Source organism: Thalassophryne amazonica, chromosome 5, assembly GCF_902500255.1.
Source record: "Thalassophryne amazonica chromosome 5, fThaAma1.1, whole genome shotgun sequence".
In the NCBI taxonomy this organism is placed as follows: domain Eukaryota; kingdom Metazoa; phylum Chordata; class Actinopteri; order Batrachoidiformes; family Batrachoididae; genus Thalassophryne; species Thalassophryne amazonica.
Window position 1 is genome coordinate 126,688,961 of NC_047107.1, and position 19,034 is coordinate 126,707,994.

Consider the following 19,034-nt stretch of genomic DNA (forward strand, 5'->3'; position numbering starts at 1 on the left):
CAAGCACTTGGCTACAGTGGGAAGAAAAAACTCCCTTTTAACAGGAAGAAACTTCCAGCAGAACCAGGCTCAGGGAGGGGCAGTCTTCTGCTGGGACTGGTTGGGGCTGAGGGAGAGAACCAGGAAAAAGACATGCTGTGGAGGGGAGCAGAGATCGATCACTAATGATTAAATGCAGAGTGGTGCATACAGAGCAAAAAGAGAAAGAAACAGTGCATCATGGGAACCTCCCAGCAGTCTACGTCTATAGCAGCATAACTAAGGGATGGTTCAGGGTCACCTGATCCAGCGGCCTTTGTGTGGGACATGTGCTGTGCGCTCGGCGGATTTTCATTTCAAGGAAAAAGACGGAACGACTGGAGCTGCACTGCATCAAATTTTGCCAGAAACTGGGCGACAGCCAGGTGGAAACCATTCGGATGATTCAGACGGCTTTCGGTGACGATCCTATGGGCGTCACACAGATTAAGGAGCGGTACAACCGGTTTAAAGACGTCCGCACAACGGTGGAGAGCGAGCCACGCTCCGGTCGGCCATCAACATGCTGAAATGACCATTTCCAAAGTGAACGCTGTGGTGATCAGAATTTTGGCTCTCTGTTGGGACTGTTTACACAGAGACTGCTACCTGCTGCTTTGGACTTGAATTAACAGTCTTTTTCAAGACTTTTTTTTACCTTTTTGCTTTTTTTTTTACTTTTTTACTGTGCTCCAACGCCTAAGGAAGACCTCTAACGGTCGAAACATCGCGACGGAGCACTTTTATCAGCTAACTTTCATCAGCGTTGGCAAGCTAACTAGCTTGCTAACGCTTTCGTTTTTATTTTTTTTTTATTTATTTTTTTTTCTCTTTTAGCACTGTTGTCGTGCGTTATCTGTGCTGCTCCACAGCGTGTTTAGTTGATTTTTATTTTATTTTAGCACCGTTGTCGTGCGTTGCCTGTGCTGCTTCATGGCCTGTTTGGTGCCTTGATTGGGGCACTCCTTCTGCTGAATCACCTTTAAATTATTTACACATTATTCACTTCGTGTGTCTTTAGGAATCCGCTAGGTTGCGTAGCTACTAGCTCTTAGCCGATTTAGCATGGCGGCTTCTCCTGTCTCACCCGCACTTTTCTGCTCTGGGTGTGAAATGTTTAGTTATTCCTCGGCCTCCTTTAGCAGTAACGGTACTTGTAATAAGTGCAGCTTATTCGTAGCTTTGGAGGCCAGGCTGGGCGAATTGGAGACTCGGCTCCGCACCGTGGAAAATTCTACAGCTAGCCAGGCCCCTGTAGTCGGTGCGGACCAAGGTAGCTTAGCCGCCGCTAGTTCCCCCCTGGCAGATCCCGGGCAGTCGGGAAAGCAGGCTGACTGGGTGACTGTGAGGAGGAAGCGTAGCCCTAAACAGAAGCCCCGTGTACACCGTCAACCCGTTCACATCTCTAACCGTTTTTCCCCACTCGACGATACACTCGCCGAGGATCAAACTCTGGTTATTGGCGACTCTGCTTTGAGAAATGTGAAGTTAGCGACACCAGCAACCATTGTCAATTGTCTTCCGGGGGCCAGAGCAGGCGACATCGAAGGACATTTGAAATTGCTGGCTAAGGCTAAGCGTAAATTTGGTAAGATTGTAATTCACGTCGGCAGTAATGACACTCGGTTACGCCAATCGGAGATCACTAAAATTAACATTAAATCGGTGTGTAACTTTGCAAAAACAATGTCGGACTCTGTTGTTTTCTCTGGGCCCCTCCCCAATCAGACCGGAAGTGACATGTTTAGCCGCATGTTCTCCTTGAACTGCTGGCTGTCTGAGTGGTGTCCAAAAAATGAGGTGGGCTTCATTGATAATTGGCAAAGCTTCTGGGGAAAACCTGGTCTTGTTAGGAGAGACGGCATCCATCCCACTTTAGATGGAGCAGCTCTCATTTCTAGAAATCTGGCCAATTTTCTTGGATCCTCCAAACTGTGACTGTCCAGCGTTGGGACCAGGAGGCAGAGCTGTGGTCTTATACACCTCTCTGCAGCTTCTCTCCCCCTGCCATCCCCTCGTTGCCCCATCCCCGTAGAGACGGTGCCTGCTCCCAGACCACCAATAACCAGCAAAAATCTATTTAAGCATAAAAATTCAAAAAGAAAAAATAATATAGCACCTTCAATTGCACCACAGACTAAAACAGTTAAATGTGGTCTATTAAACATTAGGTCTCTCTCTTCTAAGTCCCTGTTGGTAAATGATATAATAATTGATCAACATATTGATTTATTCTGCCTAACAGAAACCTGGTTACAGCAGGATGAATATGTTAGTTTAAATGAGTCAACACCCCCGAGTCACACTAACTGTTAGAATGCTCGTAGCACGGGCCGTGGCGGAGGATTAGCAGCAATCCTTCATTCCAGCTTATTAATTAATCAAAAACCTAGACAGAGCTTTAATTCATTTGAAAGCTTGTCTCTTAGTCTTGTCCATCCAAATTGGAAGTCCCAAAAACCAGTTTTATTTGTTATTATCTATCGTCCACCTGGTCGTTACTGTGAGTTTCTCTGTGAATTTTCAGACCTTTTGTCTGACTTAGTGCTTAGCTCAGATAAGATAATTATAGTGGGCGATTTTAATATCCACACAGATGCTGAGAATGACAGCCTCAACACTGCATTTAATCTATTATTAGACTCTATCGGCTTTGCTCAAAAAGTAAATGAGTCCACCCACCACTTTAATCATATCTTAGATCTTGTTCTGACTTATGGTATGGAAATAGAAGACTTAACAGTATTCCCTGAAAACTCCCTTCTGTCTGATCATTTTTTAATAACATTTACATTTACCCTGATGGACTACCCTGCAGTGGGGAATAAGTTTCATTACACTAGAAGTCTTTCAGAAAGCGCTGTAACTAGGTTTAAGGATATGATTCCTTCGTTATGTTCTCTAATGTCATATACCAACACAGAGCAGAGTAGCTACCTAAACTCTGTAAGGGAGATAGAGTATCTCGTCAATAGTTTTACATCCTCTTTGAAGACAACTTTGGATGCTGTAGCTCCTCTGAAAAAGAGAGCTTTAAATCAGAAGTGTCTGACTCCATGGTATAACTCACAAACTCGTAGCTTAAAGCAGATAACCCGTAAGTTGGAGAGGAAATGGTGTCTCACTAATTTAGAAGATCCTCACTTAGCCTGGAAAAAGAGTTTGTTGCTCTATAAAAAAGCCCTCCGTAAAGCTAGGACATCTTTCTACTCATCACTAATTGAAGAAAATAAGAATAACCTCAGGTTTCTTTTCAGCACTGTAGCTAAGCTGACAAAAAGTCAGAGCTCTATTGAGCTGAGTATTCCATTAACTTTAACTAGTAATGACTTCATGACTTTCTTTGCTAACAAAATTTTGACTATTAGAGAAAAAATTACTCATAACCATCCCAAAGATGTATCGTTATCTTTGGCTGCTTTCAGTGATGCCGGTATTTGGTTAGACTCTTTCTCTCCGGTTGTTCTGTCTGAGTTATTTTCATTGGTTGCTTCGTCCAAACCATCGGCATGTTTATTGGACCCCATTCCTGCCAGGCTGCTCAAGGAAGTCCTACCATTATTTAATGCTTCAATCTTAAATATGATCAATCTATCTTTGTTAGTTGGTTATGTACCACAGGCCTTTAAGGTGGCAGTAATTAAACCATTACTTAAAAAGCCATCACTTGACCCAGCTATCTTAGCTAATTATAGGCCAATTTCCAACCTTCCTTTTCTCTCAAAGATTCTTGAGAGGGTAGTTGTAAAACAGCTAACTGATCACCTGCAGAGGAATGGTCTATTTGAAGAGTTTCAGTCAGGTTTTAGAATTCATCATAGTACAGAAACAGCATTAGTGAAGGTTAGAAATGATCTTCTTATGGCTTCGGACAGTGGACTTATCTCTGTGCTTGTTCTGTTGGACCTCAGTGCTGCTTTTGATACTGTTGACCATAAAATTTTATTACAGAGATTAGAGCATGTCATAGGTATTAAAGGCACTGTGCTGCGGTGGTTTGAATCATATTTGTCTAATAGATTACAGTTTGTTCATGTAAATGGGGAATCTTCTTCACGGACTAAAGTTAATTATGGAGTTCCACAAGGTTCTGTGCTAGGACCAATTTTATTCACTTTATACATGCTTCCCTAGGCAGTATTATTAGACGGTATTGCTTAAATTTTCATTGTTACGCAGATGATACCCGGCTTTATCTATCCATGAAGCCAGAGGATACACACCAATTAGCTAAACTGCAGGATTGTCTTACAGACATAAAGACATGGATGACCTCTAATTTCCTGCTTTTAAACTCAGATAAAACTGAAGTTATTGTACTTGGCCCCACAAATCTTAGAAGCATGGTGTCTAACCAGATCGTTACTCTGGATGGCATTTCCCTGATCTCTAGTAATACTGTGAGAAATCTTGGACTCATTTTTGATCAGGATATGTCATTCAAAGCGCATATTAAACAAATATGTAGGACTGCCTTTTTGCATTTACGCAATATCTCTAAAATCAGAAAGGTCTTGTCTCAGAGTGATGCTGAAAAACTAATTCATGCATTTATTTCCTCTAGGCTGGACTATTGTAATTCATTATTATCAGGTTGTCCTAAAAGTTCCCTAAAAAGCCTTCAGTTGATTCAGAATGCTGCAGCTAGAGTACTGACGGGGACTAGCAGGAGAGAGCATATCTCACCCGTGTTGGCCTCTCTTCATTGGCTTCCTGTTAATTCTAGAATAGAATTTAAAATTCTTCTTCTTACTTATAAGGTTTTGAATATAAGGTTTTACAATATAAAGCGCCTTGGGGCAACTGTTTGTTGTGATTTGGCGCTATATAAAAAAAATTGATTGATTGATTGATTGAATAATCAGGTCCCATCTTATCTTAGGGACCTCATAGTACCATATTACCCCATTAGAGCGCTTCGCTCTCAGACTGCGGGCTTACTTGTAGTTCCTAGGGTTTGTAAGAGTAGAATGGGAGGCAGAGCCTTCAGCTTTCAGGCTCCTCTCCTGTGGAACCAGCTCCCAATTCAGATCAGGGAGACAGATACCCTCTCTACTTTTAAGATTAGGCTTAAAACTTTCCTTTTCGCTAAGGCTTATAGTTAGGGCTGGATCAGGTGACCCTGGACCATCCCTTGGTTATGCTGCTTTAGACGTAGATTGTGGGGGGGTTCCCATGATGCACTGTTTCTTTCTCTTTTTGCTCCGTATGCATCACTCTGCATTTAATCATTAGTGATCGATCTCTGCCCCCCTTCACGGCATGTTTTTTCCCTCAGCCCCAACCAGTCTCAGCAGAAGACTGCCCCTCCCTGAGCCTGGTTCTGCTGGAGGTTTCTTCCTGTTAAAAGGGAGTTTTTCCTTCCCACTGTTGCCAAGTGCTTGCTCACAGGGGGTCGTTTTGACCGTTGGGGTTTTTTATAATTATTGTATGGCCTTGCCTTACAATATGGAGCGCCTTGGGGCAACTGTTTGTTGTGATTTGGCGCTATATAAGAAAAAAGTTGATTGAGTTGATTGATGCAGGACCGTCATGTGACTATCTGAGAAATTGTGGAAGAGGTGGACATCAGCACTTTTTCAGCACATTCCAGTGTGACAGAAGATTTGGCCATGAAAAGAGTGGCGGTGAAATTTATGCTGCTGCTGACGGCGGCGCAAAAGCACCTTCATGTTGAAGTCTCACAGGACATGCTGTGACATGCCCACCTCTTCCACAATTTCTCGGATAGTCACACGACTGAAAAGTCACCGAAAGCCATCTGAATCATCCGAATGGTTTCCACCTGGCTGTCGCCCAGTTTCTGGCAAAATTTGATGCGGCGCTGCTCCAGTCGTTCCGTCTTTTTTCTTGAAATGAAAATCCGCCGAGCCCGCTGCTCACGTCCCACACAAAGGCTGCTTACCAGAAAATGATGCAATCGACAGGCGTGAAAAAGTTCATGCATGTGCACGAAGGTTCAAGGTTTGCTCATGCAAGCACACGTGATTCAAATCCATCAGGTGTTTGAAAAAAATAAAAAGGCCCGATACTTTTCTAACAGACCTCGTATGCCAAAAAAGCTGCAGATCTCCGTGGAAATGTGATGTCATCTGTAGCGCACAAACTCCATGTCAGTTTTGCGTCACCTCTATGGAACATGCATGTTTAAAACCTCACAACAGACACACAACTGTTGCCATCCTGTGTAAAGTGGGCTTAAATTACTTGTTTTGAAGAGAGTGGAGGCTCGCCACCAAGCATCTCGTAGCACAAAACCAGCCTTGCAACTTCAGGGACATTGACTCTGTGTCCTTTGAATGAGAGCCTTGAAAGAATCGCATACTGCTTTACGGCACTGCAACATTACATACCCCCCTTTGATCTGGCTTTCTTGGAATAGTGAGAGCTGAAAGAAAAAGAAGTGTGTAAAACAGATGCAGACCTGGTGTTCTTGCTCCTGTACTTATATTGAGTAAACTATCTGTCTAACCAGGTCTCAAAAATTGAGTGCACAAAAACAAGACTAGGGAGGGAAGTTTCTGTGAAGGTTCTCAGTTGTCCAGGTGGATTTCATAGTAGAGAAGCTTGAATCTTCGACTGGACTCAGTCCAGTCGAAGATTCACGCTTCTCTACTACTAGGGAGGGAAGCCACCAATGCAAACGACAGTCCTGAAAGGCTTTTTGTGGCTGTCAGTAGAGAGAATGTGCAGTCCAAATATTGTCACAGAAACCTGTAATTCCTTCAGAGTTGTCATAGGTATCTTTGGTGACTTCCCTCACTCGTGTCCTCCTTACAGGCTCTCTCATATCACTCAGCCATGTTTGTTTGTTTGTTTGTTTTATCACCAGTCACAGCTTCATGGTGAGGTGGCACAGACGTGGAAACAGAGGAGTTCTCAGCTCTGCTGCTGGAAATTGAAGAAGTTTGAATTTTGGTTGAAAGTATTCAGTAATCCAACAACAATTTAACCACCAAATATGTCCCTCTAGTTAGGCCCCTGAATACTGTAATGGCAGCGCTCAGTCAGCTAAACACTCCTAACATGGAGAACGCTAAGAGAGAGATGGCGAGTTTATCAGCATCAGTACTTACAGAAGGCCTGTTGAAACTCTGGAAAGTGGCAGCACTGCTGTGGTTCTGGTTTTTCCTGTAGAATGAGCAGACTGCAGCTTCAGGCTACAGCTACAGTCAGGTGTCCTCATTTCGAACCTTTTTTCTTTATCCTTCTTTATCACACGTGTAACACTATATTTGTGACATGCGGTTTCTAAACAACAAAACGTGTCTCATGTTTCAGTCTTTCAGTGGAGTCCTGGTAGGTACTGATGTAGTGACACAGTGTACGACATAGTGGTGCTGCTACTCTGACACCTGAGGGGAATTCAAGTTCCACTATTTCTTTTAGAGGTAAAGTTTGTCTTACAGGTGCTTTAATGCACAAGTGATACAATAGGTACATATGCCATGGAAAATATATATAATAAAAAAAGGAAAGTTCCTTCTTAATGCTACTGATATTTACAACTCACCACACAAAATTCAGTGTTTTAATAGCTGTCGATTTGGGGAAACCTGAAATATAAATTTGTTATAACTACAAATCTGCAGGTTTGAAGCAACTCACTGTGCAGAGTAGCTTCCCCAACACTACTTTGACAGGTTTTTTTTCCCCACATTTGTGTTGTTAGGAGCAATTTATCCAAAGGTCAAGCAGTTTTTGGGGCTTTAATGTCTTGATCAAACACAGTTTGACTCCCGGCCACAATTTGGGATGGAACCTGCTGATCTTTAGGTCGCTTTTTCTAACTACTGAGGTGTATTCATCCCCATGGCTTCCCCAATAGTTATGATATAGAAGAGGCTCCACCTTTTCTGATGGCTGGATCTTGCAGGAACTATTGCATAATATGGTGTTTCCTTCAGGATATCCTTGATGGTGGTCATTTGCCAGGATTCATGACAAAAGTTGCCATCATGGTGACAAGTGATAGAAACTACTCTGGATATGCATGTTTCTTAAACTGCTTCCTGAGAAAACATACTTGTTCAAAAGTTCATCTGTTTTTAGGAAAACCTTCAGTAATGTTGGACTTTAGCTGATGTCTGGTAAGTGTTGTTAAATCAGACATCCTGTGCTGCAATGATGCTGTAGTTTTACTAGTAAAAGTCTGCTGTGTTGCTGTGTTTACATTGAAGTGCTTTTTTTGTGAAGGACATCCACAAAAGTGAGTTGGCAGTATCAGGGTGATTCTCATGAAATCAGATTTACTTGGTGGCATGAAGCATTTTGACAATCAAAGTAAATGCGATCACAATTATAAGGATACAGTTACAAACATATCATTACAGGCTATGCTGCACATGATTTAAAGTGACCATCATTAAAATATTTTTTGTTGTTTTTTCACATTTAATAGTATAATTCTCATTACCGCAACGAGTCCATTACTGAATTTAGGTTCTTCGAAATACTAATTTTAATACTTAATAAAAATAAACATGATAAACTTTCAGTGCATGTTATACTACAAATAGTTACAGTAAATAAACATGTCTCTACTTTTAAGATTAGGCTTAAAACTTTCCTTTTTGCTAAAGCTTATAGTTAGGGCTGGATCAGGTGACCCTGAACCATCCCTTAGTTATGCTGCTATAGACTTAGACTGCTGGGGGGTTCCCATAATGCACTGAGTGTTTCTTTCTCTTTTTGCTCTGTATGCACCACTCTGCATTTAATCATTAGTGATTGATCTCTGCTCCCCTCCACAGCATGTCTTTTTCCTGGTTCTCTCCCTCAGCCCCAACCAGTCCCAGCAGAAGACTGCCCCTCCCTGAGCCTGGTTCTGCTGGAGGTTTCTTCCTGTTAAAAGGAAGTTTTTCCTTCCCACTGTCGCCAAGTGCTTGCTCACAGGGGGTTGTTTTGACCATTGGGGGTTTTACGTAATTATTGTATGGCCTTGCCTTACAATATAAAGCGCCTTGGGGCAACTGTTTGTTGTGATTTGGCGCTATATAAAAAAATTGATTGATTGATTGATTGATTGATTTGTAAAAAAAAAAAAAAAAAAAAGTGAAAATTTTAAGGAAAAGAACTTTGTCCACCACCAATTTTCTCATCCTCCGCAACAATTTTTAAACATCATTTAAGTCCACAAGGAACTTTTATAATCAAGAAATTCTGAATGGGGGGGGGGGGACATAATTTCCAGTGACACCCAAGATGGCCACCAGGTAAGCACCTCATTTTATTTCTCTCCAAATAAAATTTGAAAGTTCATTTGTTTGAGTGCCTACATGACTTTTCATGTCTCATTACCGATACGCAACATTTTTAACATTTAACATTTTAAATTTTTAAAAATTCTTATTAATATTTACCTCATCATGGTCTAAATATAAACAGCTGGGTAAAGTTTAGCTAGGCCTCATAGTGCCTTGAAAGAGCGCAGGAAAGTTCAAGGTCATTCATACTCCACAACAGCATTATCATACACTGCAACACTTGAGGACAGGTTGCGGTAGTGAGAAATAGATGTATACATGTATAAACCTGTGTGTGTTTCTGATATAACATGATATTTGTCTAAAACTCTTAATAAAAAAGTAAAAGGGAACACTAGTGACCACTGCGGGAGAGTTTGTAACTGCTATATATATATATATATATATATATATATATATATATATATATATATATATATATATATATATATATATATATAGTTTTTACAAACTCTCCAGCAGTGGTCACTAGTGCTCCCTTTTTATGTAGCACTTGCATTACATGTAATGTAGTATCAGGAATTGAATATATATTACATTACATTATATCAGATGGCCCAACCTCTCATTATAGAAACAAGACTTCGTTCTATCTGGCCTACACTGTGCCGTTCATGCATGGGTTTCAGTGGATAACATGGAATTTCACAGAGGCATCACATGGAAAAGGTGCACCAGACGGCATTCGTGGGGCCTTAAAAAACTCGGCAGATATGAAACTCATGAAACCAGCATTCCAGATGCTGATTCTCTATTTGACCGACTACAAAATAATTCATCTGTGACTCTCTACAAGGTGTCAGAGGAAAAAATTAAGGAGAGCATTGAATTGGTTCCTCCAGACAGTTGCCCCAAGGCGCTCCATATTGTAAGGCAAGGCCATACAATAATTATAAAAAAAAAAAAAACCATGAAAATACATTGAGTAAGTCAAAGGTTGATAAGGTAAATTAAATATTACAATAAATAAATAAGTTTGATAAGTTAATAAATAAGTTAATTTCACTTTTAGGACATTCTCACAAAACCATCTTTGCCAAGGCTACCATAGAGGTTGGACAGTAGCTCCGAGTTGAATATGATGCAGAGTTGTTCCCTGGTATAGTTACACAGGTGAATTTCCTTTCAAGATTTCTATATCAATGGAAAAATACATCTTAATTCTTGTTAGACTTGCTTAGTCAGTCCAGTTCTAATATTGTGCTGCAAATGCTCGATCAAGCCACTCTTTTAAAGATGTTTTTGTTTTACTTATAAAAACAGGTCACTGTTGGCCAATATGAAGTTGACACCATGAGCTGTGCTGAGGAAAACCGGTTCTTTGTCCCAAGCATAAGATTTCCGGGAGAAAGGGTCTGGTACTACATTAGGGACATAATTCCGGAACCACTTCCTGTCACCTCCTCTGCCCGCCATTTCTGTGTTTTGCCTGATATGTGGGCAAAACACAAAAGGTGTACATAAATGAATTGGCCTACTATTCCATTAAATCTATAGTTCTAAATAAAAAATGGGTTAAGATTCATTACTGTTCTATTTTACACTGAATGTTGTGTGTTTGTATGATTGTGATACACTGAAATTACTTGTTTACTTGCTGTTTTTGCTTAATTGTTGTACGTTGTGTGACTGACTCATTGTATGTTATACAACTGATTCATAATTGAATATACAACTAAATGAATTGAATGAATGAAATTAATTGAATGGAAATGTTTTTGTTTATAAAAATATATTCTATAAATAGTGCCATTCTGTGTTAAATATGAATCATTGCTGATCTATGAATGTGTTGCACTGAGTCTCATTTCCGAAACAGTGAATTTCATTTCCGAAACACTGTTGTCATTACCGCAATATGTGTTTATTTGCAAATTATTTAATAATTATAAAATTGTTTTTAGTTTGTAATTCTGTTTATACAATTTATAGGATTACTTATTTAATCTCTTTAACAAAAAACATTATATTTGTCAGTTGTCAAATATCCAAAAAAAAAATGCTATAAATCATTAGGTATCTTGCGGTAATGAGAAATTTTTTTTTTTTTTTTTTTTTAATTTAGAAATATAACAAAGTAATCTTTCCTGAGGCATAGTATATACATCTTGACATAAGTGTTTAATAACCCACTTTAAAAATAACCAAAAATAAAAGTATGTAACAATATATTTAATGTGATTTGATGTTGCGGTAATGATATTTTTCTCTGCACTCAATATCTAAAATACCTGTAATTTTATACAAAATTCCCAAAACAATGTCAAATAATATAAGTTCAGACATTAATCTTAGATGCTTAATTGGAAATTTGTCTTCAAATGTCTTTTGAAAATTTTGAAGTTGGAGTCCTTTTAAATCTGGATTTCGTGAGAATCACCCATCAGCTTTACACATTTAACTTTACTACTTGCAGCATCACAGATGAGCAACACATTGGCACAGTTGTTGGAACTCTTGCCTCACAGCCAGAAGGTCCTAGATTCACATTGTTATAGATGCTGGAAAGTCACTCATCGTAAACGTTTTTGCCAAATCAAGATGCAAATACATACTAGATCCTGACTGAGAAAATGGCAGAAGACAAAGGACAAACATGTACTCACAGCAACAAATATGAGCAGAATTGTTCCTAGCAGCTATTCCATGACTCTCTTTATTAATAGTGTATGAAAATTTCAGGCCAGGTGCCCTCCAGTGTTGCACCAGTAGCCTGTTGGCCTATATAATGGTAGGGGGAACCCTGTGATGGAAGCATTTCTCTGTCTTTGTGTTTTACTGTCTGCAGAAATGGAAGCAGTTGTCCAGGTTGCAGCGTTGCCTGTTGCTCTTCATTGTAGTCCTCCTAGTGATTTGTGGACTTGCATCCTATCCTTCTCTTACCAAACACCTCAAAGGTAAGGTCCCTTGTATGGGAAATGCCTCCCATGATATCCTGTCAGTCTTGGCCTTTGTCACACTGTTAGAACCTCTTGGGTGCTAGCTGTTAAAAATTAAAGACATTTCAAATAATTGTTTTTTTTTTTTTTAAGTGAAGATTCAGTTTGAAGTTCAACACAATTTATAGCAATTCTATTGCGGTTATTACATAGAGAAGAAAATACATAACATCAGGTGTCACTACACCCTGTTATCGAGGTGGGTGCCATCACTGATACATCACTTAGATTTACCGAATTTGATGTCATTTCACTGGGCGTGCTGATGGAACTTGCATCTTCTGCTTAAAGCACAACCTGCTTATTCAATTCTATACCGACAAACTGTTTAAGGACCTGTTGCCCACTCTTGGGCCTGTTGTGTTGGAAATTATTAATCTGTCACTAACCTCTGGATCTGTTCCGAAATGTTTCAAATCTGCAGTGATTAATCCAATACCTAAGAAATCTAATCTTGACCCTAGGGCCTAGTGTATAGAAAAACTATAGGCCGATATCAGATCTATCATTTTGCTCTAAAATTAATCTTTTTGAGTCACTGCAGTCTACTTTTAGAACATATCATTCCACAGAGACAGCTCTCACTAAAGTGGTGAAGGATCTTCTGCTTGCAATAGATTCAGACACCACTATGGTTCTGGTGCTGTTAGATCTTAGTGCTGTATTTGATACGGTGAATCACCGTATTCCACTTGATAGGCTGGAGAATCATTTTGGGATTACTAGGAATGCCCTTGCATGGTTGACATACCTGACCAGTCGTTTTCATTGTGTTTTGTACAATAATACTACCTCTAACCTCAATGACATGAAATATGGGGCTCCACAGGGGTCTGTCTTAAGCCCTCTGCTTTTCTCCCTTTATATAGCACCTCTTGGGCACATACTGTGGCGTTATGGGATTACTTTTCATTGTTATACTGATGATACTCAGTTGTACGTGGCGATAACTGCTGGTAATGTCATCCACATAAAATCCTTAGAAGATTGCCTTGCATCAGTGAAAAGCTGGATGTCTAGCAATTTCTTACTTTTAAACTCAGACAAGACTGAAATGATGGTTCTTGGTCCAGTGAGACATCAAGATCAGTTTGACTAGCTAACGCTTAACCTACAACCCCTGGCAAAAATTATGGAATCACCGGCGGACATCCTCCGAACATCGGAGGATGTTCATTCAGTTGTTTAATTTTGTAGAAAAAAAGCAGATCACAGACATGACACAAAACTAAAGTAATTTCAAATGGCAACTTTCTGGCTTTAAGAAACACTATAAGAAATCAGGAAACAAATTGTGGCAGTCAGTAACGGTTACTTTTTTAGACCAAGCAGAGGGAAACAAATACGGAATCACTCAATTCTGAGGAAAAAATTATGGAATCATGAAAAACAAAAGAACGCTCCAACACATCACTAGTAGTTTGTTGCACCACATCTGGCTTTTATAACAGCTTGCAGTCTCTGAGGCATGGACTTAATGAGTGACAAACAGTACTCTTCATCAATCTGGCTCCAGCTTTCTCTGATTGCTGTTGCCAGATCAGCTTTGCAGGTTGGAGCCTTGTCATGGACCATTTTCTTCAACTTCCACCAAAGACTTTCAATTGGATTAAGATCCGGACTATTTACAGGCCATGACGTTGACCCTATGTGTCTTTTTGCAAGGAATGTTTTCACAGTTTTTGCTCTATGGCAAGATGCATTATCATCTTGAAAAATGATTTCATCATCCCCAAACAATCCTTTCAATTGATGGGATAAGAAAAGTGTCCAAAATATCAACGTAAACTTGTGCATTTATTGATGATGTAATGACAGCCATCTCCCCAGTGCCTTTACCTGACATGCAGCCCCATATCATCAATGACTGTGGAAATTTACATGTTCTCTTCAGGCAGTCATCTTTATAAATCTCATTGGAACAGCACCAAACAAAAGTTCCAGCATCATCACCTTGCCCAATGCAGATTCGAGATTCATCACTGAATATGACTTTCATCCAGTCATCCGCAGTCCACGATTGCTTTTCCTTAGCCCATTGTAACCTTGTTTTTTTCTGTTTAGGTGTTAATGATGGCTTTCGTTTAGCTTTTCTGTATGTAAACCCCATTTCCTTTAGGCGGTTTCTTACAGTTCGGTCACAGACGTTGACTCCAGTTTCCTCCCATTCGTTCCTCATTTGTTCTGTTGTGTATTTTCGATTTTTGAGACATATTGCTTTAAGTTTTCTGTCTTGACACTTTGATGTCTTCCTTGGTCTACCAGTATGTTTGCCTTTAACAACCTTCCCATGTTGTTTGTATTTGGTCCAGAGTTTAGACACAGCTGACTGTGAACAACCAACATCTTTTGCAACACTGCGTGATGATTTACTCTCTTTTAAGAGTTTGATAATCCTCTCCTTTATTTCAATTGACATCTCTTGTGTTGGAGCCATGATTCATGTCAGTCCACTTGGTGCAACAGCTCTCTAAGGTGTGATCACTCCTTTTTAGATGCAGACTAATGAGCAGATCTGATTTGATGCAGGTGTTAGTTTTGGGGATGAAAATGTACAGGGTGATTCCATAATTTATTCCTCAGAATTGAGTGATTACATATTTATTTCCCTCTGCTTGGTCTAAAAAAGTAACCATTACTGACTGCCACAATTATTTTTCCTGATTTCTTATAGTGTTTCTTAAAGGCAGAAAGTTGCCATTTGAAATGACTTTAGTTTTGTGTCATGTCTGTGATCTGCTTTTTTTCTACAAAATTAAACAACTGAATGAACATCCTTCGAGGCCGGTGATTCCATAATTATTGCCAGGGGTTGTAGGCTCATGTGTCATACATCACACTGACAGCGTGAGGAACCTTGGGGTGATTTTTTTTTTTTTTCTTTTTCTTTTCTTTGATCATACGTTGTCCTTTGACCTCCACATTAGAGACATCACGAGGACTGCTTTCTTCCACCTACAAAATATAGTGAAGATTCGTCCCATCCTGTCTATGGCTGTTGCTGATACCCTGATTCATCATGCATTTGTTTCTTCTAGATTGGACTACTGCAATGTTCTATTTTCTAGTTTACCACGGTCCAGCATTAGGGGTCTCCAATTGGTTCAAAATGCTGCTGCCAGAATCCTGACAGGTGTCTCTTCACTGGCTTCCTGTCCCTGTGAGATCAGATTTTAAGGGTCTGCTACTAGTCTATAAAATTATTCATGGAGTGGCACCTCCCTACCTAGCTGACCTAATTAAACTTTATGTACCGGCCTGGGCTTTGTGTTCTCAGGGTGTAGGACTACTTTATGTCCCCAGGGTGAATAAGAAGTCTGCGGGTCATAGAGTTTTGTCTTATTGTGTCCCTGTTCTGTGGAATGATCTCCCTGCATCAATAAAACAGTCAGATTCTGTAGAGACATTCAAGTCCAGACTTAAGACACACTTATTTTCCCTTTCGTATGGCTGGCATAATATAGAACTATGCTTCTTTCCCTTTTGTTCATCTTATTAGCAACTAAACACCATTTCCCTCAAATATTGTTCACAAACCAGTCTACATTCCTGGTTTGTTAGTGAAGCTTAGGGCTAACGGCTGGCAATTACCTTTAATATTCTCTCTGCTTCCCTGTCAATTTACAGCTGGTGAACTATACCTTAGGTGCAGATTTTTCAGCTGACTGTTTCGGCCCTTTTTCTCTCTGTTTGAGGCACATCGCACAAGGCGAACAGCTGCACTCCACATGGGGCTGGGCTGACCACAAGATGCCATGGCTGAAGCTGACGCAGCACACTGCAGTCTGCTTTTGGAATATCTATTCTACCACGAGGACAGGTCCACTGATAACGTGATGATGGGTACTGGCCCTACACCTCAGGGTGCTGGATGACCCCTGCCTGCGGCACCAATGACTGCGCACTCATTTCAATTATACACTTTGTTTGTGATGCTACTCTGGTTTTTCTGTTTCCTGTTTCTTCACCTTGGTGAAAACTTTGTGAAAGCCTTCTAACTGTTAGAATGGCATAAGCAGTGGATCACCCCTCGGAGTCTGGTCTGCTTGAGGTTTCTTCCTTGACATCATCAGAGGGAGTTTTTTCTTAATACTGTCACCTGTGTGCTTGCTCTAGGAGTTGGTAAGGTTGGACCCTACTTGTGTGAAGCATCTTGAGGCAGCTTTGTGATTTGGTGCTATATAAATGAAATAAATTGAATTAAAGTGAAAAATTCACAGAGTTGTCTTGAAGCCACACCTTTGATATCTTGGCTGTGTTTTCATCCAGGATGTCTCTGTACATTGCTGCATTCACCTTTCCATCAATCCTGACTATTCTCCCAGTTCCTGCTGCTGAAAAACATCCCCACAGCATGATGTTGCCACCACCATGCTTCACTGTAGGGATGGTGCCTGGTTTCCTCCAGACATGATTCCTGGCATTTACGCCCAAGAGTTCAATCTTTGTCTCATCAGACCAGAGAATTTTGTTTTTCATAGTCTTATGTACATGTGACTTCGTAGTTTTTTTAAATTTTTTTTTATTTTTATAAATTTAAATTAAATTAATTAAATAAATAAAAAAATCTAAAAAAACAAAACAAAAAACCTTTTCCATGTTGTCATTATGGGGTATCGTGTGTAGAATTGTGATGGGGAAAAACCTTGAATTTAATCTACACTTGCTCCCATTTTGTATGAGATGAACTCAAAGATCTAAAACTTTTTCCACATACACAATATCACCATTTCCCTCAAATATTGTTCACAAACCAGTCTAAATCTGTGATAGTGAGCACTTCTCCTTTGCTGAGATAATCCATCCCACCTCACAGGTGTGCCATATCAAGATGCTGATTAGACACCATGATTAGTGCACGTGTGCCTTAGACTGTCCACAATAAAAGGCCACTCTGAAAGGTGCAGTTTTGTTTTATTGGGGGAGGGGGGGATACCAGTCAGTATCTGGTGTGACCACCATTTGCTTCATGCAGTGCAACACATCTCCTTCGCATAGAGTTGATCAGGTTGTCAATTGTGGCCTGTGGAATGTTGGTCCACTCCTCTTCAATGGCTGTGCGAAGTTGCTGGATATTGGCAGGAACTGGTACACGCTGTCGTATACGCCGGTCCAGAGCATCCAAAACATGCTCAGTGGGTGACATGTCCGGTGAGTATGCCGGCCATGCAAGAACTGGGACATTTTCAGCTTCCAAGAATTGTGTACAGATCCTTGCAACATGGGGCCGTGCATTATCCTGCTGCAACATGAGGTGATGTTCTTGGATGTATGGCACAACAATGGGCCTCAGGATCTCGTCACGGTATCTCTGTGCATTCAAAATGCCATCAATAAAATGCACCTGTGTTCTTCGTCCATAACAGACACCTGCCCATACCATAACCCCACCGCCACCATGGGCCACTCGATCCACAACATTGACATCAGAAAACCGCTCACTCACACGACGCCACACACGCTGTCTGCCATCTGCCCTGAACAGTGTGAACCGGGATTCATCCGTGAAGAGAACACCTCTCCAACGTGCCAAACACCAGCGAATGTGAGCATTTGCCCACTCAAGTCGGTTACGATGACGAACTGGAGTCAGGTCGAGACCCTGATGAGGACGACGAGCATGCAGATGAGCTTCCCTGAGACGGTTTCTGACAGTTTGTGCAGAAATTCTTTGGTTATGCAAACCGATTGTTTCAGAAGCTGTCCGAGTGGCTGGTCTCAGACGATCTTGGAGGTGAACATGCTGGATGTGGAGGTCCTGGGCTGGTGTGGTTACACGTGGTCTGCGGTTGTGAGGCTGGTTGGATGTACTGCCAAATTCTCTGAAACGCCTTTGGAGACGGCTTATGGTAGAGAAATGGACATTCAATACACGAGCAACAGCTCTGGTTGACATTCCTGCTGTCAGCATGCCAATTGCACGCTCCCTCAAATCTTGCGACATCTGTGGCATTGTGCTGTGTGATAAAACTGCACCTTTCAGAGTGGCCTTTTATTGTGGGCAGTCTAAGGCACACTTGTGCACTAATCATGGTGTCTAATCAGCATCTTGATATGGCACACCTGGGAGGTGGGATGGATTATCTCAGCAAAGGAGAAGTGCTCACTATCACAGATTTAGACTGGTTTGTGAACAATATTTGAGGGAAATGGTGATATTGTGTATGTGGAAAAAGTTTTAGATCTTTGAGTTCATCTCATACAAAATGGGAGCAAAACCAAAAGTGTTGCATTTATATTTTTGTTGAGTGTATTTTGGAATAAGGCAGTAACATAACAATGTGGAAAAAGTGAAGCGCTATGAATACTTTCCAGATGTTGCGTTTATATGTTTGTTGAGTGTACTTGTCAAGTGAGTACCTGATACTGTGGATCCTGGGTGAGGCGGCTGAGCTCTCTGAACTCCAGCTGGATGCTTGTAACCTCGGCCACAGTGCTGTCGGAGGTCCAGTGAGGGGGGTGAGCTGTACCTTTCCAAATGTTCACGTCAGAGTACGGGATCTTAGACGGATCTCATACAAAATGGGAGCAAAACCAAAAGTGTTGCATTTATATTTTTGTTGAGTGTATTTTGGAATAAGGCAGTAACATAACTGTGGAAAAAGTGAAGCGCTATGAATACTTTCCAGATGCACCGTATTTGACATAGCCAGTGTATTCGCCAAATTTTTAATATGGCGGCATACGCAGGCTAAATTGTCAGAGCGTGACAGGCTCATAAGTTAACATAGTTTGCCTAACAGGAAGAACTCTTCAATGAATCAGCATTAATTTGGGAAGAAAAGCGATTTGAAGCACAATGTTAGTTCAT

General features: G+C 40.7%; 1 protein-coding gene across 2 annotated transcripts in view; it reads left to right on the forward strand.

The window, feature by feature from the left end:
- The window catches only part of LOC117511297 (endoplasmic reticulum mannosyl-oligosaccharide 1,2-alpha-mannosidase-like), a 69,255-nt gene that overhangs the window by 15,152 nt on the left and 35,069 nt on the right, over positions 1 to 19,034 (forward strand). For both annotated transcript variants that reach the window (XM_034171323.1, XM_034171321.1), the window contains one exon: positions 12,073 to 12,181. In XM_034171323.1, the coding sequence (XP_034027214.1) occupies positions 12,073 to 12,181 (109 nt within the window). The remainder of the gene's footprint in view (positions 1 to 12,072; positions 12,182 to 19,034) is intronic.